A 26515-nucleotide genomic window follows, 5' to 3' on the forward strand; every position below is an offset into this window, starting at 1 on the left:
GTAACAGTCCTGTAGATTATATCCTATCAGTCTGACAGTAACAGTCCTGTAGATCATATATCAGTCTGACAGTAACAGTCCTGTATATCATATCCTATCAGTCTGATGGTAACAGTCCTGTAGATCATATATCAGTCTGACAGTAACAGTCCTGTAGATCATATATCAGTCTGATGGTAACAGTCCTGTAGATTATATCATATCAGTCTGACAGTAACAGTCCTGTAGATTATATCCTATCAGTCTGACAGTAACAGTCCTGTAGATTATATCCTATCAGTCTGACAGTAACAGTCCTGTAGATCATATCCTATCAGTCTGACAGTAACAGTCCTGTAGATCATATATCAGTCTGACAGTAACAGTCCTGTAGATCATATATCAGTCTGACAGTAACAGTCCTGTAGATTATATCCTATCAGTCTGATGGTAACAGTCCTGTAGATTATATATCAGTCTGACAGTAACAGTCCTGTAGATTATATCCTATCAGTCTGACAGTAACAGTCCTGTAGATTATATCCTATCAGTCTGATGGTAACAGTCCTGTAGATTATATATCAGTCTGACAGTAACAGTCCTGTAGATCATATCCTATCAGTCTGACAGTAACAGTCCTGTAGATTATATCCTATCAGTCTGACAGTAACAGTCCTGTAGATCATATCCTATCAGTCTGACAGTAACAGTCCTGTAGATTATATCCTATCAGTCTGACAGTAACAGTCCTGTAGATCATATATCAGTCTGACAGTAACAGTCCTGTAGATTATATCCTATCAGTCTGATGGTAACAGTCCTGTAGATTATATATCAGTCTGACAGTAACAGTCCTGTAGATTATATCCTATCAGTCTGACAGTAACAGTCCTGTAGATTATATCCTATCAGTCTGATGGTAACAGTCCTGTAGATTATATATCAGTCTGACAGTAACAGTCCTGTAGATCATATCCTATCAGTCTGACAGTAACAGTCCTGTAGATTATATATCAGTCTGACAGTAACAGTCCTGTAGATCATATCCTATCAGTCTGACAGTAACAGTCCTGTAGATTATATCCTATCAGTCTGACAGTAACAGTCCTGTAGATTATATCCTATCAGTCTGACAGTAACAGTCCTGTATATCATATCCTATCAGTCTGACAGTAACAGTCCTGTAGATTATATCCTATCAGTCTGACAGTAACAGTCCTGTAGATCATATCCTATCAGTCTGACAGTAACAGTCCTGTAGATCATATATCAGTCTGACAGTAACAGTCCTGTAGATCATATATCAGTCTGACAGTAACAGTCCTGTAGATTATATCCTATCAGTCTGACAGTAACAGTCCTGTAGATTATATCCTATCAGTCTGATGGTAACAGTCCTGTAGATTATATTCTATCAGTCTGACAGTAACAGTCCTGTAGATCGTATCCTATCAGTCTGACAGTAACAGTCCTGTAGATTATATATCAGTCTGACAGTAACAGTCCTGTAGATCATATCCTATCAGTCTGATGGTAACAGTCCTGTAGATTATATCCTGTCCGTCTGACAGTAACAGTCCTGTAGATTATATCCTATCAGTCTGACAGTAACAGTCCTGTAGATTATATCCTATCAGTCTGACAGTAACAGTCCTGTAGATCATATCCTATCAGTCTGACAGTAACAGTCCTGTAGATTATATATCAGTCTGATGGTAACAGTCCTGTAGATTATATCCTATCTGTCTGACAGTAACAGTCCTGTAGATCATATCCTATCAGTCTGACAGTAACAGTCCTGTAGATTATATCCTATCAGTCTGACAGTAACAGTCCTGTAGATCATATATCAGTCTGACAGTAACAGTCCTGTAGATCATATCCTATCAGTCTGACAGTAACAGTCCTGTAGATTATATATCAGTCTGACAGTAACAGTCCTGTAGATTATATATCAGTCTGATGGTAACAGTCCTGTAGATTATATGTCAGTCTGACAGTAACAGTCCTGTAGATTATATATCAGTCTGATGGTAACAGTCCTGTAGATTATATCCTATCAGTCTGATGGTAACAGTCCTGTAGATCATATCCTATCAGTCTGACAGTAACAGTCCTGTAGATTATATATCAGTCTGATGGTAACAGTCCTGTAGATTATATCCTATCAGTCTGATGGTAACAGTCCTGTAGATCATATCCTATCAGTCTGACAGTAACAGTCCTGTAGATTATATATCAGTCTGATGGTAACAGTCCTGTAGATTATATATCAGTCTGACAGTAACAGTCCTGTAGATCATATCCTATCAGTCTGACAGTAACAGTCCTGTAGATTATATCCTATCAGTCTGACAGTAACAGTCCTGTAGATCATATCCTATCAGTCTGACAGTAACAGTCCTGTAGATTATATCCTATCAGTCTGACAGTAACAGTCCTGTAGATCATATATCAGTCTGACAGTAACAGTCCTGTAGATTATATCCTATCAGTCTGATGGTAACAGTCCTGTAGATTATATATCAGTCTGACAGTAACAGTCCTGTAGATCATATCCTATCAGTCTGACAGTAACAGTCCTGTAGATTATATATCAGTCTGACAGTAACAGTCCTGTAGATCATATCCTATCAGTCTGACAGTAACAGTCCTGTAGATTATATCCTATCAGTCTGACAGTAACAGTCCTGTAGATTATATCCTATCAGTCTGACAGTAACAGTCCTGTATATCATATCCTATCAGTCTGACAGTAACAGTCCTGTAGATTATATCCTATCAGTCTGACAGTAACAGTCCTGTAGATCATATATCAGTCTGACAGTAACAGTCCTGTAGATCATATCCTATCAGTCTGACAGTAACAGTCCTGTAGATCATATATCAGTCTGACAGTAACAGTCCTGTAGATCATATATCAGTCTGACAGTAACAGTCCTGTAGATCATATATCAGTCTGACAGTAACAGTCCTGTAGATCATATATCAGTCTGACAGTAACAGTCCTGTAGATTATATCCTATCAGTCTGACAGTAACAGTCCTGTAGATTATATCCTATCAGTCTGATGGTAACAGTCCTGTAGATTATATTCTATCAGTCTGACAGTAACAGTCCTGTAGATCGTATCCTATCAGTCTGACAGTAACAGTCCTGTAGATTATATATCAGTCTGACAGTAACAGTCCTGTAGATCATATCCTATCAGTCTGATGGTAACAGTCCTGTAGATTATATCCTATCCGTCTGACAGTAACAGTCCTGTAGATTATATCCTATCAGTCTGACAGTAACAGTCCTGTAGATTATATCCTATCAGTCTGACAGTAACAGTCCTGTAGATCATATCCTATCAGTCTGACAGTAACAGTCCTGTAGATTATATATCAGTCTGATGGTAACAGTCCTGTAGATTATATCCTATCAGTCTGACAGTAACAGTCCTGTAGATCATATCCTATCAGTCTGACAGTAACAGTCCTGTAGATTATATCCTATCAGTCTGACAGTAACAGTCCTGTAGATCATATATCAGTCTGACAGTAACAGTCCTGTAGATCATATCCTATCAGTCTGACAGTAACAGTCCTGTAGATTATATATCAGTCTGACAGTAACAGTCCTGTAGATTATATATCAGTCTGATGGTAACAGTCCTGTAGATTATATATCAGTCTGACAGTAACAGTCCTGTAGATTATATATCAGTCTGATGGTAACAGTCCTGTAGATTATATCCTATCAGTCTGATGGTAACAGTCCTGTAGATCATATCCTATCAGTCTGACAGTAACAGTCCTGTAGATTATATATCAGTCTGATGGTAACAGTCCTGTAGATTATATATCAGTCTGACAGTAACAGTCCTGTAGATTATATATCAGTCTGACAGTAACAGTCCTGTAGATTATATCATATCAGTCTGACAGTAACAGTCCTGTAGATTATATATCAGTCTGATGGTAACAGTCCTGTAGATTATATCCTATCAGTCTGACAGTAACAGTCCTGTAGATCATATCCTATCAGTCTGACAGTAACAGTCCTGTAGATTATATATCAGTCTGATGGTAACAGTCCTGTAGATCATATCCTATCAGTCTGACAGTAACAGTCCTGTAGATTATATATCAGTCTGACAGTAACAGTCCTGTAGATCATATCCTATCAGTCTGACAGTAACAGTCCTGTAGATCATATCCTATCAGTCTGACAGTAACAGTCCTGTAGATTATATCCTATCAGTCTGACAGTAACAGTCCTGTAGATCATATCCTATCAGTCTGACAGTAACAGTCCTGTAGATTATATCCTATCCGTCTGACAGTAACAGTCCTGTAGATTATATCCTATCAGTCTGACAGTAACAGTCCTGTAGATTATATATCAGTCTGACAGTAACAGTCCTGTAGATCATATCCTATCAGTCTGACAGTAACAGTCCTGTAGATTATATCCTATCCGTCTGACAGTAACAGTCCTGTAGATTATATCCTATCAGTCTGACAGTAACAGTCCTGTAGATTATATATCAGTCTGACAGTAACAGTCCTGTAGATCATATCCTATCAGTCTGACAGTAACAGTCCTGTAGATTATATCATATCAGTCTGACAGTAACAGTCCTGTAGATTATATCATATCAGTCTGACAGTAACAGTCCTGTAGATTATATCATATCAGTCTGACAGTAACAGTCCTGTAGATTATATTCTATCAGTCTGACAGTAACAGTCCTGTAGATTATATCCTATCAGTCTGACAGTAACAGTCCTGAAGATCATATATCAGTCTGACAGTAACAGTCCTGTAGATTATATCCTATCAGTCTGACAGTAACAGTCCTGTAGATTATATCATATCAGTCTGACGGTAACAGTCCTGTAGATCGTATATCAGTCTGACAGTAACAGTCCTGTAGATCATATCCTATCAGTCTGACAGTAACAGTCCTGTAGATCATATCCTATCAGTCTGACAGTAACAGTCCTGTAGATTATATATCAGTCTGACGGTAACAGTCCTGTAGATCATATATCAGTCTGACAGTAACAGTCCTGTAGATCATATCCTATCAGTCTGACGGTAACAGTCCTGTAGATTATATCCTATCAGTCTGACAGTAACAGTCCTGTAGATTATATCCTATCAGTCTGACAGTAACAGTCCTGTAGATTATATCCTATCAGTCTGACAGTAACAGTCCTGTAGATTATATTCTATCAGTCTGACAGTAACAGTCCTGTAGATCATATCCTATCAGTCTGATGGTAACAGTCCTGTAGATCATATATCAGTCTGACGGTAACAGTCCTGTAGATCATATATCAGTCTGACAGTAACAGTCCTGTAGATTATATCCTATCAGTCTGACAGTAACAGTCCTGTAGATTATATCCTATCAGTCTGACAGTAACAGTCCTGTAGATCATATATCAGTCTGACAGTAACAGTCCTGTAGATTATATCCTATCAGTCTGACAGTAACAGTCCTGTAGATTATATCCTATCAGTCTGACGGTAACAGTCCTGTAGATTATATCCTATCAGTCTGACAGTAACAGTCCTGTAGATCATATATCAGTCTGACAGTAACAGTCCTGTAGATTATATCCTATCAGTCTGACAGTAACAGTCCTGTAGATTATATCCTATCAGTCTGATGGTAACAGTCCTGTAGATTATATCCTATCAGTCTGACAGTAACAGTCCTGTAGATTATATCCTATCAGTCTGACAGTAACAGTCCTGTTCCTCACCTCTCTCTGTCAGAACGAGACGAGACAGAAGATAGACCTGTTCCTCACCTCTCTCTGTCAGAACGGTGTGAGACGAGACAGAAGATAGACCTGTATCTACATGGGTTCTATATGTGTGATGTTCCACTCCCCCCCCCTCCCTCCCCCCAGATCGATGTGCTCCAGGCGGAGGTGTCTGCCCTGAAGACCTTGGTCCTATCCACGTCCCCCACCTCCCCCTGTCACGACCTTCCTGGGGGCTCCAAGGCTCCCTTCAAGAAGGGTCACGGCCGCAACAAGAGTACCAGCAGCGCCATGCTGGGCAGCGGACAGGAACTGAGCGGCACACAGCCCATCGTACGAGACTGCAGAGAGGTAACACACACACACACATACACACACACACACACACACACGGCAGGTCTCTGTTGAGACCTGGTTTATCATCAACTCCTTATTGATTCATCTTGCCTGAGCAGTGAGTCATTTATTATCAACTCCTTATTGATTAATCTTGCCTGAGCAGTGAGTCATTTATTATCAACTCCTTATTGATTCATCTTGCCTGAGCAGTGAATCATTTATTATCGACTCCTTATTGATTCATGTTGCCTGAGCAGTGCCATCTCCCTCTGTACGTCAGTGTGGAGTAGAACTGACACCTTGTCTCCTGAGTTATTGTTCCCTGAGGAGTAGATATGAGTTAAAGATGACAGAAACAAGCCTCTGCAGACAGAACTACTGTATGTTTAGTTGGTGGGTATACAATATCCAGGTCAACCATAAGGAACCATGTATTGTGTGTGTGTTAAACTGCCTATTTGGAAATGGCATACGTCTATAGATCCTAAAGGTTGCTGGTTCGAATCCCCGAGCGAACAAGGTCAAAATCTGTCCTCCTGCCCCTGAACAAGGCAGTTAACCCACTGTTCCCCTGAACAAGGCAGTTAACCCACTGTTCCCCTGAACAAGGCAGTTAACCCACTGTTCCCCTGAACGAGGCAGTTAACCCACTGTTCCCCTGAACGAGGCAGTTAACCCACTGTTCCCCTGAACGAGGCAGTTAACCCACTGTTCCCCTGAACGAGGCAGTTAACCCACTGTTCCCCTGAACTAGGCAGTTAACCCACTGTTCCCCTGAACGAGGCAGTTAACCCACTGTTCCCCTGAACGAGGCAGTTAACCCACTGTTCCCCTGAACGAGGCAGTTAACCCACTGTTCCCCTGAACGAGGCAGTTAACCCACTGTTCCCCTGAACGAGGCAGTTAACCCACTGTTCCCCTGAACAAGGCAGTTAACTCACTGTTCCCCTGAACAAGGCAGTTAACCCACTGTTCCCCTGAACAAGGCAGTTAACCCACTGTTCCCCTGAACAAGGCAGTTAACCCACTGTTCCCCTGAACAAGGCAGTTAACCCACTGTTCCCCTGAACAAGGCAGTTAACCCACTGTTCCCCTGAACAAGGCAGTTAACCCACTGTTCCCCTGAACAAGGCAGTTAACCCACTGTTCCCCTGAACAAGGCAGTTAACCCACTGTTCCCCTGAACGAGGCAGTTAACCCACTGTTCCCCTGAACGAGGCAGTTAACCCACTGTTCCCCTGAACGAGGCAGTTAACCCACTGTTCCCCTGAACGAGGCAGTTAACCCACTGTTCCCCTGAACGAGGCAGTTAACCCACTGTTCCCCTGAACGAGGCAGTTAACCCACTGTTCCCCTGAACGAGGCAGTTAACCCACTGTTCCCCTGAACGAGGCAGTTAACCCACTGTTCCCCTGAACGAGGCAGTTAACCCACTGTTCCCCTGAACGAGGCAGTTAACCCACTGTTCCCCTGAACGAGGCAGTTAACCCACTGTTCCCCTGAACGAGGCAGTTAACCCACTGTTCCCCTGAACGAGGCAGTTAACCCACTGTTCCCCTGAACGAGGCAGTTAACCCACTGTTCCCCTGAACGAGGCAGTTAACCCACTGTTCCCCTGAACGAGGCAGTTAACTCACTGTTCCCCTGAACGAGGCAGTTAACCCACTGTTCCCCTGAACGAGGCAGTTAACCCACTGTTCCCCTGAACAAGGCAGTTAACCCACTGTTCCCCTGAACAAGGCAGTTAACCCACTGTTCCCCTGAACAAGGCAGTTAACCCACTGTTCCCCTGAACAAGGCAGTTAACCCACTGTTCCCCTGAACAAGGCAGTTAACCCACTGTTCCCCTGAACAAGGCAGTTAACCCACTGTTCCCCTGAACAAGGCAGTTAACCCACTGTTCCCCTGAACAAGGCAGTTAACCCACTGTTCCCCTGAACAAGGCAGTTAACCCACTGTTCCCCTGAACAAGGCAGTTAACCCACTGTTCCCCTGAACGAGGCAGTTAATCCACTGTTCCCCTGAACGAGGCAGTTAACCCACTGTTCCCCTGAACAAGGCAGTTAACCCACTGTTCCCCTGAACAAGGCAGTTAACCCACTGTTCCCCTGAACAAGGCAGTTAACCCACTGTTCCCCTGAACAAGGCAGTTAACCCACTGTTCCCCTGAACAAGGCAGTTAACCCACTGTTCCCCTGAACAAGGCAGTTAACCCACTGTTCCCCTGAACAAGGCAGTTAACCCACTGTTCCCCTGAACAAGGCAGTTAACCCACTGTTCCCCTGAACAAGGCAGTTAACCCACTGTTCCCCTGAACAAGGCAGTTAACCCACTGTTCCCCTGAACAAGGCAGTTAACCCACTGTTCCCCTGAACAAGGCAGTTAACCCACTGTTCCCCTGAACGAGGCAGTTAACCCACTGTTCCCCTGAACGAGGCAGTTAACCCACTGTTCCCCTGAACGAGGCAGTTAACCCACTGTTCCCCTGAACGAGGCAGTTAACCCACTGTTCCCCTGAACGAGGCAGTTAACCCACTGTTCCCCTGAACGAGGCAGTTAACCCACTGTTCCCCTGAACGAGGCAGTTAACCCACTGCAGTTAACCCACTGTTCCCCTGAACGAGGCAGTTAACCCACTGTTCCCCTGAACGAGGCAGTTAACTCACTGTTCCCCTGAACGAGGCAGTTAACCCACTGTTCCCCTGAACAAGGCAGTTAACCCACTGTTCCCCTGAACAAGGCAGTTAACCCACTGTTCCCCTGAACAAGGCAGTTAACCCACTGTTCCCCTGAACAAGGCAGTTAACCCACTGTTCCCCTGAACAAGGCAGTTAACCCACTGTTCCCCTGAACAAGGCAGTTAACCCATTGTTCCCCTGAACAAGGCAGTTAACCCACTGTTCCCTTGAACAAGGCAGTTAACCCCACTGTTCCCCTGTAGGCCGTCATTGTAAATAAGAATTTGTTCTTAACTGACTTGCCTGGTTAAATGCAGGTTTAAAATAGGCAGTGGAGAGGGCAGCAGTTAATGACCATGACATCAGCGTTCCTACTGTAGCTGTATCAAGGTGACATAGTGTAACAGCAAGTTTGAGACCGACACGATGTGAAATCCCCATCAGAAATAACACGCGTCATGAAACCATTTTTCTACTGTAGGAGCGTTTTAGTCATGGTTTCTCTGGCCAGCTGCCCTGTCTGTCCCTGTTACTGTTGACACCAGATTACAGCCACACCTGTACATTGAAAAAGCTCATAGACATGTTTTTTGGTGGAGGGAGACCCTCACTCTGTCTCTTTTTCTCCCCCCATCTCTCCCCTGCTCCCTCCCTCCCTGCCTCCCTCCCTGTCTCTCCCCTGCTCCCTCCCTCCCTCCCTGTCTCTCTCTCATACGGTAATGTCTTTGGGTCAGTGAAACCTTACCCAGAGTTAAATCACTGATCCATCAGCCCTCTCCTTTACATCTCACTCCTCATCTTATCTCTGCTGCTGAGGGCTAGGTTATTATTCTACATATTTCCTCATTCCTCTCTCTCTTGCTCGCTCTCTCTTTCTCTCTCCTCTAGCTCTCTCTCTCTCTCCCTCCTCTAGCTCTCTCTCTCTCTCTCCCTCCTCTAGCTCTCTCTCTCTCCCTCCTCTAGCTCTCTCTCTCCCTCTAGCTCTCTCTCTTTAGGTCTGTCTCTCTCTCTCTCTTTAGGTCTGTCTCTCTCTCTCTCTCTCTGTCTCTTTTGCTCTCTCTCTCTCTAGCTCTCTCTCTCTCTAGCTCTCTAGCTCTCTCTCTCTAGCTCTCTCTCTCTAGCTCTCTCTCTAGCTCTCTCTCTAGCTCTCTCTCTCTAGCTCTCTCTCTCTATCTCTCTCTCTCTCTCTCTCTCTCTCTCTCTCTAGCTCTCTCTCTCTAGCTCTCTCTCTCTAGCGCTCTCTCTCTCTAGCTCTCTCTCTCTATCTCTCTCTCTCTCTCTCTCTCTCTCTCTAGCGCTCTCTCTCTCTAGCGCTCTCTCTCTCTAGCGCTCTCTCTCTAGCTCTCTCTAGCTCTCTCTAGGTCTCTCTCTAGCTCTCTCTAGGTCTCTCTCTAGGTCTCTCTCTAGGTCTCTCTAGCTCTCTCTAGCTCTCTCTAGGTCTCTCTCTTCTCTAACTCTCTCTCTCTCCCCTTAGGTCTCTCTCTCTCTCTCCTCTAGGTCTCTCTCCCTCCCTCTCTCTCTCTAGCTCTCTCTCTCTCCTCTAGGTCTCTCTTGCACTTTCCACCCTTCCCCCTCCCTGTTTGCAGTGACCCTCATGAAGCTGGACTATCAGTAGGTATGAATAGGAGTGAAACAGATCTGTGAGCACTGTAATACAGCAGGATGAATCGTCCATAACTATCTTCCTGCAGGAGGCTGACGAGGGGATCTGGATGTGTGGTCTGTTGGTGTGTGGAAGTTATGTTGTTGAGGTATGTGTGTGAGACATTAAAGTGTCTACTTTGCTCCTCCTCCTCTTCCTCCACCCCCGACTCCTCCTTCCTCCACCACTACTCTTCCTGCTCCTCCTCCTCTTCCTCCACCCCGACTCCTCCTTCCTCCACCCCTCCTCTTCCTGCTCCTCCTCCTCTCCCTCCACCCCTACTCTTCCTCCTCCTCCTTCCTCCACCCCTACTCTTCCTCCTCCTACTCCTCCTTCCTCCACCCCTTCTCATCCTGCTCCTCCTCCCCTACTCTTCCTGCTCCTCCTCCTCCTTCCTCCACCCATACTTTTCTTGCTCCTCCTCCTCCTTCCTCCACCCCTACTCTTCCTGCTCCTCCTCCTCCTTCCTCCACCCCTACTCTTCCTCCTCCTCCTTCCTCCACCCCTACTCTTCCTCCTCCTCCTTCCTCCACCCCTACTCTTCCTGCTCCTCCTTCCTCCACCCCTACTCTTCCTGCTCATCCTTCCTCCACCCCTACTCTTCCTCCTCCTCCTTTCTCCACCCCTACTCTTCCTCCTCCTCCTTCCTCCACCCCTACTCTTCCTCCTCCTCCTTCCTCCACCCCTACTCTTCCTGCTCATCCTTCCTCCACCCCTACTCTTCCTGCTCCTTCTCCTCCTTCCTCCACCCCTACTCTTCCTGCTCCTCCTTCCTCCACCCCTACTCTTCCTGCTCCTCCTTCCTCCACCCCTACTCTTCCTGCTCCTCCTTCCTCCACCCCTACTCTTCCTGCTCCTCCTCCTCCTTCCTCCACCCCTACTCTTCCTGCTCCTCCTCCTCTCCCTCCACCCCTACTCTTCCTCCTCCTCCTTCCTCCACCCCTACTCTTCCTCCTCCTCTCCCTCCACCCCTACTCTTCCTCCTCCTCCTTCCTCCACCCCTACTCTTCCTGCTCCTCCTTCCTCCACCCCTACTCTTCCTGCTCCTCCTCCTCCTTCCTCCACCCCTACTCTTCCTGCTCCTCCTCCTCCTTCCTCCACCCCTACTCTTCCTGCTCCTCCTCCTCTCCCTCCACCCCTACTCTTCCTCCTCCTCCTTCCTCCACCCCTACTCTTCCTCCTCCCTCCACCCCTACTCTTCCTCCTCCTCCTTCCTCCACCCCTACTCTTCCTCCTCCTCCTTCCTCCACCCCTACTCTTCTTGCTCCTCCTTCCTCCACCCCTACTCTTCCTGCTCCTCCTTCCTCCACCCCTACTCTTCCTGCTCCTCCTTCCTCCACCCCTACTCTTCCTGCTCCTCCTTCCTCCACCCCTTCTCATCCTGCTCCTCCTCCCCTACTCTTCCTGCTCCTCCTCCTCCTTCCTCCACCCCTACTCTTCTTGCTCCTCCTCCTCCTTCCTCCACCCCTACTCTTCCTGCTCATCCTTCCTCCACCCCTACTCTTCCTGCTCCTACTCCTCCTTCCTCCACCCCTACTCTTCCTGCTCCTACTCCTCTTCCTCCACCCCTTACTCCTGCTCCTACTCCTCTTCCTCCACCCCCCTACTCCTCTTCCTCCTCTTCCTCCACCCCCCTACTCCTCTTCCTCCCCCTACTCCTCCTCTTCAGCTGGACAGTCTCCTGTTTAGTGAGTTTAAGTTGTGGAAGGAGGAGCCCAGTCTGGAGAGGAACAGCTCCTTCCTGGAGAGAGTCTACAGAGAGGACATCTACCCCTGTCTCACCTTCTCCAAGAGTGAGGTACACACCACACACACACACCTCAACAACTCCAAGAGTGAGGCACACACACACACACACACACACACACACACACACACACACCTCACATTTTCCAGGATGTATGATAGTTCATGAAGACCTATTCTGTGTCCTGCATGTCGTCAGCTCTATGATTTTAAAACTCATTAAAAATCCTAAATGACTCTAGCTGTTAACATTGTTTTACCAAGTGCTCTCTGTTTTGTCTGGTTTCATCAAGTACCCTCTGGGCTTCCGTAGTGACCAGATGGACTCACCAGTCTAAACTTCTTTCACTCCTTAGTACCTGTGGTCGTATCCATATTCCATCAGGGAGCCAGTCTAATGTCTGGAGCTGTTATAACCTGTGTATTCCATCAGGGAGCCAGTATAATGTCTGGAGCTGTTATAACCTGTGTATTCCATCAGAGAGCAGTATAATGTCTGGAGCTGTTATAACCTGTGTATTCCATCAGGGAGCCAGTATAATGTCTGGAGCTGTTATAACCTGTGTATTCCATCAGGGAGCCAGTATAATGTCTGGAGCTGTTATAACCTGTGTATTCCATCAGGGAGCCAGTATAATGTCTGGAGCTGTTATAACCTGTGTATTCCATCAGGGAGCCAGTATAATGTCTGGAGCTGTTATAACCTGTGTATTCCATCAGGGAGCCAGTATAATGTCTGGAGCTGTTATAACCTGTGTATTCCATCAGGGAGCCAGTATAATGTCTGGAGCTGTTATAACCTGTGTATTCCATCAGGGAGCAGTATAATGTCTGGAGCTGTTATAACCTGTGTATTCCATCAGAGAGCCAGTCTAATGTCTGGAGCTGTTATAACCTGTGTATTCCATCAGGGAGCAGTATAATGTCTGGAGCTGTTATAACCCAGTCTGTGTATTCCATCAGGGAGCCAGTATAATGTCTGGAGGTGTTATAACCTGTGTATTCCATCAGAGAGCCAGTATAATGTCTGGAGCTGTTATAACCTGTGTATTCCATCAGAGAGCAGTATAATGTCTGGAGCTGTTATAACCTGTGTATTCCATCAGGGAGCCAGTATAATGTCTGGAGCTGTTATAACCTGTGTATTCCATCAGGGAGCCAGTATAATGTCTGGAGCTGTTATAACCTGTGTATTCCATCAGGGAGCCAGTCTAATGTCTGGAGCTGTTATAACCTGTGTATTCCATCAGAGAGCAGTATAATGTCTGGAGCTGTTATAACCTGTGTATTCCATCAGGGAGCCAGTATAATGTCTGGAGCTGTTATAACCTGTGTATTCCATCAGGGAGCCAGTATAATGTCTGGAGCTGTTATAACCTGTGTATTCCATCAGGGAGCCAGTATAATGTCTGGAGCTGTTATAACCTGTGTATTCCATCAGGGAGCCAGCATAATGTATGGCGCCGTTATAACCTGTGTATTCCATCAGGGAGCCAGTATAATGTCTGGAGCTGTTATAACCTGTGTATTCCATCAGGGAGCCAGTATAATGTCTGGAGCTGTTATAACCTGTGTATTCCATCAGAGAGCCAGTATAATGTCTGGAGCTGTTATAACCCAGTCTGCTATTAGACGATGGTGTCCTCTATCAGCAGAACTAACAGCCGCCTCTCGTGTTGTCATTAGTGTTCTGTACTAGTGTTGGCGTTAGTGTTCTGTACTAGTGTTGGCGTTAGTGTTCTGTACTAGTGTTATCATTAGTGTTCTGTACTAGTGTTGTCATTAGTGTTCAGTACTAGTGTTGTCATTAGTGTTCTGTACTAGTGTTGTCATTAGTGTTCTGTACTAGTGTTGTCATTAGCGGTCTGTACTAGTGTTGTCATTAGCGGTCTGTACTAGTGTTGTCATTAGTGTTCTGTACTAGTGTTGTCATTAGTGGTCTGTACTAGTGTTGTCATTAGTGTTCTGTGCTAGTGTTATCATTAGTGTTCTGTACTAGTGTTGTCATTAGTGTTCTGTACTAGTGTTGTCATTAGTGTTCTGTACTAGTTTTGTCATTAGTGTTCTGTACTAGTGTTGTCATTAGTATTCTGTACTAGTGTTGTCATTAGTGTTCTGTACTAGTGTTATCATTAGGGTTCTGTACTAGTGTTGTCATTAGTGTTCTGTACTAGTGTTGTCGTTAGTGTTCTGTACTAGTGTTGTCATTAGTGTGCTGTACTAGTGTTGTCATTAGTGTTCTGTACTAGTGTTGTCATTAGTGTTCTGTGCTAGTGTTGTCATTAGTATTCTGTACTAGTGTTGTCATTAGTATTCTGTACTAGTGTTGTCATTAGGGTTCTGTACTAGTGTTGTCATTAGTGTTCTGTACTAGTGTTGTCATTAGGGTTCTGTACTAGTGTTGTCATTAGTGTTCTGTACTAGTGTTGTCGTTAGTGTTCTGTACTAGTGTTGTCATTAGTATTCTGTACTAGTGTTGTCATTAGTGTTCTGTACTAGTGTTGTCATTAGTGTTCTGTACTAGTGTTGTCATTAGTGTTCTGTACTAGTGTTGTCATTAGTGTTCTGTACTAGTGTTGTCATTAGTGTTCTGTACTAGTGTTGTCATTAGTGTTCTGTACTAGTGTTGTCATTAGTGTTCTGTACTAGTGTTGTCATTAGTGTTCTGTACTAGTGTTGTCATTAGTGTTCTGTACTAGTGTTGTCATTAGTGTTCTGTACTAGTGTTGTCATTAGTATTCTGTACTAGTGTTGTCATTAGTATTCTGTACTAGTGTTGTCATTAGTATTCTGTACTAGTGTTGTCATTAGTGTTCTGTACTAGTGTTGTCATTACTGTTCTGTACTAGTGTTGTCATTAGTGTTCTGTACTAGTGTTGTCATTAGTATTCTGTACTAGTGTTGTCATTACTGTTCTGTACTAGTGTTGTCATTAGTATTCTGTACTAGTGTTGTCATTAGTATTCTGTACTAGTGTTGTCATTAGTATTCTGTACTAGTGTTGTCATTAGTATTCTGTACTAGTGTTGTCATTAGTGTTCTGTACTAGTGTTGTCGTTAGTGTTCTGTACTAGTGTTGTCATTAGTGTTCTGTACTAGTGTTATCATTAGTGTTCTGTACTAGTGTTGTCATTAGTGTTCTGTACTAGTGTTGTCGTTAGTGTTCTGTACTAGTGTTGTCATTAGTGTTCTGTACTAGTGTTATCATTAGGGTTCTGTACTAGTGTTGTCATTAGTATTCTGTACTAGTGTTGTCATTAGTATTCTGAACTAGTGTTGTCGTTAGTGTTCTGTACTAGTGTTGTCATTAGTGTTCTGTACTAGTGTTATCATTAGGGTTCTGTACTAGTGTTGTCATTAGTATTCTGTACTAGTGTTGTCATTAGGGTTCTGTACTAGTGTTGTCATTAGTATTCTGTACTAGTGTTGTCATTAGTGTTCTGTACTAGTGCTGTCATTAGTATTCTGTACTAGTGTTGTCGTTAGTGTTCTGTACTAGTGTTGTCATTAGTATTCTGTACTAGTGTTGTCATTAGTGTTCTGTACTAGTGTTGTCATTAGTATTCTGTACTAGTGTTGTCATTAGTGTTCTGTACTAGTGTTGTCATTAGTATTCTGTACTAGTGTTGTCATTAGTGTTCTGTACTAGTGTTGTCGTTAGTGTTCTGTACTAGTGTTGTCATTAGTGTTCTGTACTAGTGTTGTCATTAGTATTCTGTACTAGTGTTGTCATTAGTGTTCTGTACTAGTGTTGTCATTAGTATTCTGTACTAGTGTTGTCATTAGTATTCTGTACTAGTGTTGTCATTAGTATTCTGTACTAGTGTTGTCATTAGTGTTCTGTACTAGTGTTGTCATTAGTGTTCTGTACTAGTGTTGTCATTAGTATTCTGTACTAGTGTTGTCATTAGTGTTCTGTACTAGTGTTGTCATTAGTATTCTGTACTAGTGTTGTCATTAGTGTTCTGTACTAGTGTTGTCATTAGCGGTCTGTACTAGTGTTGTCATTAGTATTCTGTACTAGTGCTGTCGTTAGTATTCTGTACTAGTGTTGTCATTAGTATTCTGTACTAGTGTTGTCATTAGTATTCTGTACTAGTGTTGTCATTAGTATTCTGTACTAGTGTTGTCACCATACCACCATTTTAACTTCCAACCCAATACCAGCTACTATCACGATACTCTATAGCATCACATCACTTGATACCAAAACTATATCACACATAGAAAACCTGTTTAAGTACTGTTTCTGTACTAGTGTTGTCGTTAGGGTTCTGTACTAGTGTTGTCATTAGTGTTCTGTACTAGTGTTGTCATTAGTGTGCTGTACTAGTGTTGTCATTAGCGTTCTGTACTAGTGTTGTCATTAGTGTTCTGTACTAGTGTTGTCATTAGTATTCTGTACTAGTGTTGTCATTAGTATTCTGTACTAGTGTTGTCACCATACCACCATTTTAACTTCCAACCCAATACCAGCTACTATCACGATACTCTATAGCATCACATCACTTGATACCAAAACTATATCACACATAGAAAACCTGTTTAAGTACTGTTTCTGTACTAGTGTTGTCATTAGCGTTCTGTACTAGTGTTGTCATTAGTGTTCTGTACTAGTGTTGTCATTAGTGTTCTGTACTAGTGTTGTCATTAGTATTCTGTACTAGTGTTGTCATTAGTGTTCTGTACTAGTGTTGTCATTAGTGGTCTGTACTAGTGCTGTCATTAGTATTCTGTACTAGTGTTGTCATTAGTATTCTGTACTAGTGTTGTCATTAGTATTCTGTACTAGTGTTGTCATTAGTATTCTGTACTAGTGTTGTCATTAGTGTTCTGTACTAGTGTTGTCATTAGTGGTCTGTACTAGTGTTGTCATTAGTATTCTGTACTAGTGTTGTCATTAGTGTTCTGTACTAGTGTTGTCATTAGTGGTCTGTACTAGTGCTGTCGTTAGTATTCTGTACTAGTGTTGTCATTAGTATTCTGTACTAGTGTTGTCATTAGTATTCTGTACTAGTGTTGTCATTAGTGTTCTGTACTAGTGTTGTCATTAGTATTCTGTACTAGTGTTGTCATTAGTGTTCTGTACTAGTGTTGTCATTAGTATTCTGTACTAGTGTTGTCATTAGTGTTCTGTACTAGTGTTGTCGTTAGTGTTCTGTACTAGTGTTGTCATTAGTGTTCTGTACTAGTGTTGTCATTAGTATTCTGTACTAGTGTTGTCATTAGTGTTCTGTACTAGTGTTGTCATTAGTATTCTGTACTAGTGTTGTCATTAGTATTCTGTACTAGTGTTGTCATTAGTATTCTGTACTAGTGTTGTCATTAGGGTTCTGTACTAGTGTTGTCATTAGCGTTCTGTACTAGTGTTGTCATTAGTATTCTGTACTAGTGTTGTCATTAGTGTTCTGTACTAGTGTTGTCATTAGCGGTCTGTACTAGTGTTGTCATTAGTATTCTGTACTAGTGTTGTCGTTAGTGTTCTGTACTAGTGTTGTCATTAGTATTCTGTACTAGTGTTGTCATTAGTGTTCTGTACTAGTGTTGTCATTAGTGTTCTGTACTAGTGTTGTCATTAGTATTCTGTACTAGTGTTGTCATTAGTGTTCTGTACTAGTGTTGTCATTAGTGGTCTGTACTAGTGTTGTCATTAGTGGTCTGTACTAGTGTTGTCATTAGTATTCTGTACTAGTGTTGTCATTAGGGTTCTGTACTAGTGTTGTCATTAGCGTTCTGTACTAGTGTTGTCATTAGCGTTCTGTACTAGTGTTGTCATTAGTATTCTGTACTAGTGTTGTCATTAGTATTCTGTACTAGTGTTGTCATTAGTATTCTGTACTAGTGTTGTCACCATACCACCATTTTAACTTCCAACCCAATACCAGCTACTATCACGATACTCTATAGCATCACATCACTTGATACCAAAACTATATCACACATAGAAAACCTGTTTAAGTACTGTTTCTGTACTAGTGTTGTCGTTAGGGTTCTGTACTAGTGTTGTCATTAGTGTTCTGTACTAGTGTTGTCATTAGTGTTCTGTACTAGTGTTGTCATTAGTGTTCTGTACTAGTGTTGTCATTAGTATTCTGTACTAGTGTTGTCATTAGTGTTCTGTACTAGTGTTGTCATTAGCGTTCTGTACTAGTGTTGTCATTAGTATTCTGTACTAGTGTTGTCATTAGTATTCTGTACTAGTGTTGTCATTAGTGTTCTGTACTAGTGTTGTCATTAGTATTCTGTACTAGTGTTGTCATTAGTATTCTGTACTAGTGTTGTCATTAGTATTCTGTACTAGTGTTGTCACCATACCACCATTTTAACTTCCAACCCAATACCAGCTTTACTATTATGATCCTCTATAGCATCACATCACTTGATACCAAAACTATATCACACATAGAAAAGGTTTTTTAGCCAAAGTTACAGAATGGCACTTGATCCAGACAGATGAACTCAGCTTTTGAGTTCGATATAATTTACATTTTAAATGCTTTACTTGCAACATTGTTCACGGAGACGGCTTTGTATCCAGTAATGAATAAATTATACAATCATGTACAATCAATTAGACTTTTACCAATCTGACTACATAATGGTAATCAGTTATTGGAATGGTCCATCTCTATTGGTTAACTGGGTAAATCAGGATGTCGACTAGGTCTTCATAATACAGGTGAATGTATATTATTCAATAGGAGTGTGTGTATTTAATGAGTTATTCAGCTTGTTTTGGCTGATTTCATGAGGCTACAGACGACAAACAATCCCTTTTCATTAACGACTTATTGGTAACGGCTAAGAGAACATATTTTATCGTACTGATTAACAACATTGGCGTAGAGAGAAAAAAAAAGCAATCTCTTCTTTATAGAAGTGTGCGCTGTCTCTTTAAATGAGTGTTGTTTGTTAGGCTGATTGTGGGTATGGAATCTACTGGAAACCAGGACGAGGCGAAGGAGAGAATTTGTTTTGGTGCTGCAAGGGAGACTAAGTCAATTAATAAAGTTTGTGGTGACAATCGGCTTTAAAATCAGCGTATTTCGCATTATGGTTTGGATATTATCACAAACAAAGTACGAGGGTAGTGAATTCAGCTGTAGTCGAGTTAGGAAAGTTAGCCTACATTTTAAACCTGGAAGCTACCGGTATCGTCCTGCATTGTTAAAAATGTCTGGCCTGTATGGACATTGTTTTGCGAACCGTAATGAACAATTTCATTACGGTCCATGTGGCATTATTCAAGCGTGTCGGTGTCTGTGCAGCATGAGTGGGGACTGTGGAGCTAATGCAGCCCAGAACAGTCTAAAATGTACAGAAGTTTCGCTGTACCCTGCAACACTATTCTGTACTCTGAATAGACTGATCTGTTACACTGCCCTCTTGTGGCAGAATAGAGGTACTGACAGATGAGAAAAACTGACACTTACTGAAATAAGTTTTTAGAAATGTTGACTAAAACCAGAAGTAACTGAAGCAGTACTGTCTATAAATATAATGTACTTTTACCCTGACCCCTAACATCTGACCTCATCTTGGAGGCTGTGGATTTAAGGTGAGCTTCAGAGCACTTTCACCCTTAACTCTAACCTCTCCTGTAGCTGGGGTCGGCCATCTTGGAGGCAGTGGAGAGGAACACGCTCAGTGTGGAGCCGGTGGGCTTCCAGACGCTGCCTGTCGTCAAGGCCTCTGCTGTGGAGTGTGGAGGACCAAAGTGAGTACGCTAACAACTACCCCAGCTGACAACTACCCCAGCTGACAACTACCCCAGCTGACACACTGACGTCTACCCCAGCTAACAACTACCCCAGCTAACACGCTAACAACTACCCCAGCTGACCACTACCCCAGCTGACCACTACCCCAGCTGACCACTACCCCAGCTGACCACTACCCCGGCTGACGACTACCCCGGCTGACGACTACCCCGGCTGACGACTACCCCGGCTGACGACTACCCCGGCTGACGACTACCCCAGCTAACGGCTAACCCAACTAACGACTACCCCAGCTAACGACTACCCCAACTAACGACTACCCCGGCTACCCCAGCTGACGACTAGCCCAGCTAACACACTGACTTCCACTGCTCATTGTTGACAAAAATTCAGGGTGCAGTGTTTGGAGTAGGCTGTTACTACTACTACCACTACTACTATAGACAGACAGATGTCTATAGATGAAAGATGTGCAATTCTCTGCAAAGTTGAGAGGAATTATCAGTAACCATTTACAGTTGGCTATATCATTCATTCACCCTGACGTTTTCTCTTCAGCTCTTCATTTTGTTCACTGCTGTTCTCTGTATGTTCCTCAGTCACGTTCTAACATGTTCCTGCACTGTTCTCCATGTTCCCGCTGTTTAATATGCCTCACATTCTAACATGTTCCTGCACTGTTCTCCATGTTCCCTCTGTTTAATATGCCTCACATTCTAACATGTTCCTGCACTGTTCTCCATGTTCCCTCTGTTTAATATGCCTCACATTCTAACATGTTCCTCCACTGTTCTCCATGTTCCTCCACTGTTTTCTGTATGTTCCTCAGTCACATTCTAACATGTTCCTCCACTGTTCTCCATGTTCTCCATATTCCCTCTGTTTAATATGCCTCACATTCTAACAACATGCTCCTCCACTTACACTACATGGCCAAAAGTATGTGGACACCTGCTAGTCGAACATCTCATTCCAAAATCATGGGCGTTAATATGGAGTTGGTCCCCCCCATTGCTGCTATAACAGCCTCCACTCTTCTGGGAAGAGTTTCCACTAGATGTTGGAACATTGCTGCTATAACAGCCTCCACTCTTCTGGGAAGAGTTTCCACTAGTTGTTGGAACGTTGCTGCTATAACAGCCTCCACTCTTCTGGGAAGAGTTTCCACTAGACGTTGGAACATTGCTGCTATAACAGCCTCCACTCTTCTGGGAAGAGTTTCCACTAGATGTTGGAACATTGCTGCTATAACAGCCTCCACTCTTCTGGGAAGAGTTTCCACTAGACGTTGGAACATTGCTGCTATAACAGCCTCCACTCTTCTGGGAAGAGTTTCCACTAGACGTTGGAACATTGCTGCTATAACAGCCTCCACTCTTCTGGGAAGGCTTTCCACTAGATGTTGGAACATTGCTGCTATAACAGCCTCCACTCTTCTGGGAAGAGTTTCCACTAGACGTTGGAACATTGCTGCTATAACAGTCTACTCCTCTGGGAAGGCTTTCCACTAGATGTTGGAACATTGCTGCTATAACAGCCTCCACTCTTCTGGGAAGAGTTTCCACTAGATGTTGGAACATTGTTGCTATAACAGCCTCCACTCTTCTGGGAAGAGTTTCCACTAGACGTTGGAACATTGCTGCTATAACAGCCTCCACTCTTCTGGGAAGAGTTTCCACTAGATGTTGGAACATTGCTGCTATAACAGCCTCCACTCTTCTGGGAAGAGTTTCCACTAGTTGTTGGAACATTGCTGCTACAACAGCCTCCACTCTTCTGGGAAGGCTTTCCACTAGATGTTGGGACATTGCTGCTATAACAGCCTCCACTCTTCTGGGAAGAGTTTCCACTAGTTGTTGGAACATTGCTGCTATAACAGCCTCCACTCTTCTGGGAAGAGTTTCCACTAGTTGTTGGAACATTGCTGCTACAACAGCCTCCACTCTTCTGGGAAGAGTATCCACTAGATGTTGGAACATTGTTGCTATAACAGCCTCCACTCTTCTGGGAAGAGTTTCCACTAGTTGTTGGAACATTGCTGCTACAACAGCCTCCACTCTTCTGGGAAGAGTATCCACTAGATGTTGGAACATTGTTGCTATAACAGCCTCCACTCCTCTGGGAAGAGTTTCCACTAGTTGTTGGAACATGGCTGCGGGGACCTGCTTCCATTCAGCCACAAGAGCATTAGTGAGGTGATGCACTGATGTTGGGTGATAAGGCCTGACTCGCAGTCGGCGTTCCAATTCATCCCAAAAGTGTTTGATGGGGTTTAGGTCAGGGCTATACAGGCCAGTCAAGTTCTTCCACACTGATCTCGACAAACCATTTCTGTATGAATCTCGCTTTGTGCACGGGACGGGGCATTGTCATGCTGAAACAGGAAAGGGCACTGTGCATTGGGGCAGGTAGTGTTCTCCTGGCATCCTCAAAACCCAGATTGGTCCGTCGGACTGCCAGATGGTGAAGCGGGATTCATACCTCCATACCTCGTTTCCGCTGCTCCAGAGTCCAATGGCGTTGAGCTTCACGCCACTGCAGCAGTCGCTTGGCATTGCTCATTCTGGGCTCGTGTGCTGCTGCTCTGCCATGGAAACCCATTTCATGAATCTCCTGACCAACAGTTTTGTGCTGATGTTGCTTCCAGCGGCAGTTTGGAACTCGGTAGAGAATGATGCAACCGAAGACAGACTTTTAAAAAATAAAAATAAATTATACACTCTACCCACTTCAGCTCTCGATGGTCCCTTTCTGTGAGCTTGTGTGGCCTACCACTGTTTTTCTCCTAGATGTTTCCACTTCACAATAACAGCACTTACAGTTGACCAGGGCAGCTCTAACAGGACAGCAATTTGACTAGCTTGACTTGTTGAAAAGGTGGCATCCTGTGACTGTGCCACTTTGAACGTCACTGAGCTCTTCAGTAAGGCCATTCTACTGCTAATGTTTGTCTATGGAGATCGCATGGCGGTGTGCTCAGTTTTCTACACCTGTCAGCAACGGGTGAGGTTGAAATAGCCGAATCTACTGATTTGAAGGGGTGTCCACATACTTTTGAATATATAGTGTATCTCCATGTCTGTGTTTAATATGCTCTCCTTCTGCTCTGTCTACAATATGAATCAGTAATCATCTCTCTAGAATCCTAGGGGGAGATTACAATGTGCTGGAACTGCTATCCTCCTTCCTCACCCAACCGTGACCAATCAGAATCCACCGCTGACAATTGACTTCCTGATAATGTCTCTGACCTTGGTTAGAATATTGGGTGGATTAAAGGAGATTATTTGTTCAAGTTGGGAGGAAGAAGAGAGAATTGGGGGAATGATGTTTTTGTTCTCAGTGGTTCACTGTCTGTGTGAAGGGAATATACAATGTGTTTACCCAAAGACCGCATTCGTTCTGATTCCACCCTGCTCTCTCACCATTCATTCTGATTCCACCCTGCTCTCTCACCATTCATTCTGATTCCACCCTGCTCTCTCACCATTCATTCTGATTCCACCCTGCTCTCTCACCATTCATTCTGATTCCACCCTGCTCTCTCACCATTCATTCTGATTCCACCCTGCTCTCTCACCATTCATTCTGATTCCACCATGCTCTCTCACCATTCATTCTGATTCCACCCTGCTCTCTCACCATTCATTCTGATTCCACCCTGCTCTCTCACCATTCATTCTGATTCCACCCTGCTCTCTCACCATTTCTTTCATTCTTGCTCGATGTGTCTCTCTCTCGCTCTGTGTCTCTCCCCTCGCTCTGTGTGTCTCTCCCCCTCGCTCTGTGTGTCTCTCCCCCTCGCTCTGTGTGTGTCTCTCCCCCTCGCTCTGTGTCTCTCTCCCCCTCGCTCTGTGTCTCTCTCCCCCTCGCTCTGTGTGTCTCTCTCCCCCTCGCTCTGTGTGTCTCTCTCCCCCTCGCTCTGTGTGTCTCTCTCCCCCTCGCTCTGTATGTCTCTCTCCCCCTCGCTCTGTGTGTCTCTCTCCCCCTCGCTCTGTATGTCTCTCTCCCCCTCGCTCTGTGTGTCTCTCTCCCCCTCGCTCTGTGTGTCTCTCTCCCCCTCGCTCTGTGTGTCTCTCTCCCCCTCGCTCTGTGTGTCTCTCTCCCCCTCGCTCTGTGTGTCTCTCTCCCCCTCGCTCTGTGTGTCTCTCTCCCCTCGCTCTGTGTGTGTCTCTCCCCCTCGCTCTGTGTGTGTCTCTCCCCCTCGCTCTGTGTGTGTCTCTCCCCCTCGCTCTGTGTGTGTCTCTCCCCCTCGCTCTGTGTGTGTCTCTCCCCCTCGCTCTGTGTGTCTCCTCCATCCCTCTTTCTATTCCTTAAACATGATCAGTCCAGTTAGGCTGGCCAGGCCTGGTCTCTCAATGTGCTGTGATGTTGAGCTTTAGGTGATTAGACATTCAGCTGTTTTCAGGGTAATTCTGGGCCTCATTCTTACCACTTGGTTTCAGAATGGTCTTCCTTACCACTTGGTTTCAGAATGGTCTTTCTTACCACTTGGTTTCAGAATGGTCTTCCTTACCACTTGGTTTCAGAATGGTCTTCCTTACCACTTGGTTTCAGAATGGTCTTTCTTACCACTTGGTTTCAGAATGGTCTTTCTTACCACTTGGTTTCAGAATGGTCTTTCTTACCACTTGGTTTCAGAATGGTCTTTCTTACCACTTGGTTTCAGAATGGCCTTTCTTACCACTTGGTTTCAGAATGGCCTTTCTTACCACTTGGTTTCAGAATGGTCTTTCTTACCACTTGGTTTCAGAATGGTCTTTCTTACCACTTGGTTTCAGAATGACCTTTCTTACCACTTGGTTTCAGAATGGCCTTTCTTACCACTTGGTTTCAGAATGGTCTTTCTTACCACTTGGTTTCAGAATGGTCTTCCTTACCACTTGGTTTCAGAATGGTCTTTCTTACCACTTGGTTTCAGAATGGTCTTTCTTACCACTTGGTTTCAGAATGGTCTTTCTTACCACTTGGTTTCAGAATGGTCTTACCACTTGGTTTCAGAATGGTCTTTCTTACCACTTGGTTTCAGAATGGCCTTTCTTACCACTTGGTTTCAGAATGGTCTTTCTTACCACTTGGTTTCAGAATGGTCTTTCTTACCACTGTCTCTCTGTTTCTTGTCTCTCCTCACAGAAAGTGTGCCCTTAGTGGCCAGACCAAAACCTGCAAGCACAGAATCAAGTTTGGTGATTCCAGCAACTATTACTACGTGTCTCCTTTCTGTCGTTATCGGGTGAGTTTTACCACATCTTACAGCACTCTCATTTATCAACCTGTAATCCCCTACGACGTCTACAGCACTCTCATTTATCAACCTGTAATCCCCTACGACGTCTACAGCACTCTCATTTATCAACCTGTAATCCCCTACGACGTCTACAGCACTCTCATTTATCAACCTGTAATCTGCTACGACGTCTACAGCACTCTCATTTATCAACCTGTAATTCCCTACGACGTCCACAGCACTCTCATTTATCAACCTGTAATCCCCTACGACGTCTACAGCACTCTCATTTATCAACCTGTAATCCCCTACGACGTCCACATCACTCTCATTTATCAACCTGTAATCCCCTACGACGTCTACAGCACTCTCATTTATCAACCTGTAATCCCCTACGACGTCTACAGCACTCTCATTTATCAACCTGTAATCCCCTACAACATCTACAGCACTCTCATTTATCAACCTGTAATCCCCTACGACGTCTACAGCACTCTCATTTATCAACCTGTAATCCCCTACGACGTCTACAGCACTCTCATTTATCAACCTGTAATCCCCTACGACGTCTACAGCACTCTCATTTATCAACCTGTAATCCCCTACAACATCTACAGCACTCTCATTTATCAACCTGTAATCGCCTACGACGTCTACAGCACTCTCATTTATCAACCTGTAATCCCCTACGACGTCTACAGCACTCTCATTTATCAACCTGTAATCCCCTACGACGTGTACAGCACTCTCATTTATCAACCTGTAATCCCCTACGACGTCCACAGCACTCTCATTTATCAACCTGTAATCCCCTACGACGTCCACAGCACTCTCATTTATCAACCTGTAATCCCCTACGACGTCCACAGCACTCTCATTTATCAACCTGTAATCCCCTACGACGTCCACAGCACTCTCATTTATCAACCTGTAATCCCCTACGACTTCGACAGCACTCTCGTTTATCAACGTCTAATTCCCTGCATAAGAAAAGGATTCATGTCCACCATCTAATGTTTGACCAGTCTAGACATTTAACCTTGATCTCTCCCTCTCTCTCCAGATCACGTCAGTTTGTAACTTCTTTACCTACATCCGCTACATCCACCAAGGGCTGGTCAAGCTGCAGGACGGTGAGATCAGCTAGCAGTGCATTTCAATGTTGTTTTTGCCTACAGTCACATGTGAATACACTTTGTCTTTAGTGGTTTTAGCTAATGTGAAGCTTTGGATGGATCCCATGGATGGACGTGCTATCAGGAAACCACAGTACATATGAATAAGTCATGTAGAGTAGTGTGTCTTATGGACCCCAGTGGTGCTGTAGATCGGGCTAACTCAGCAGCTATCTGACATGGTGTAATCCTATCAGCATAGAAATGGAATACCTAGAATGGGGAATCCCCATTCACCTCAAC

The 26515-nt window shown here is 44.1% G+C and overlaps 1 protein-coding gene across 8 annotated transcripts in view; it reads left to right on the forward strand.

Moving 5' to 3' along the window:
* The window catches only part of rab3ip (RAB3A interacting protein (rabin3)), a 91024-nt gene that overhangs the window by 56087 nt on the left and 8422 nt on the right, over window positions 1-26515 (forward strand). For all 8 annotated transcript variants that reach the window (XM_090201263.1, XM_090201259.1, XM_090201262.1 and 5 more), the window contains 5 exons: window positions 5892-6095; window positions 12073-12201; window positions 19754-19866; window positions 25004-25103; window positions 26161-26230. In XM_090201263.1, the coding sequence (XP_090057389.1) occupies window positions 5892-6095; window positions 12073-12201; window positions 19754-19866; window positions 25004-25103; window positions 26161-26230 (616 nt within the window). The remainder of the gene's footprint in view (window positions 1-5891; window positions 6096-12072; window positions 12202-19753; window positions 19867-25003; window positions 25104-26160; window positions 26231-26515) is intronic.

Source organism: Oncorhynchus mykiss, chromosome 15 (genome assembly GCF_057628025.1).
Source record: "Oncorhynchus mykiss isolate SJ-2025 chromosome 15, ASM5762802v1, whole genome shotgun sequence".
NCBI classification, from domain to species: domain Eukaryota; kingdom Metazoa; phylum Chordata; class Actinopteri; order Salmoniformes; family Salmonidae; genus Oncorhynchus; species Oncorhynchus mykiss.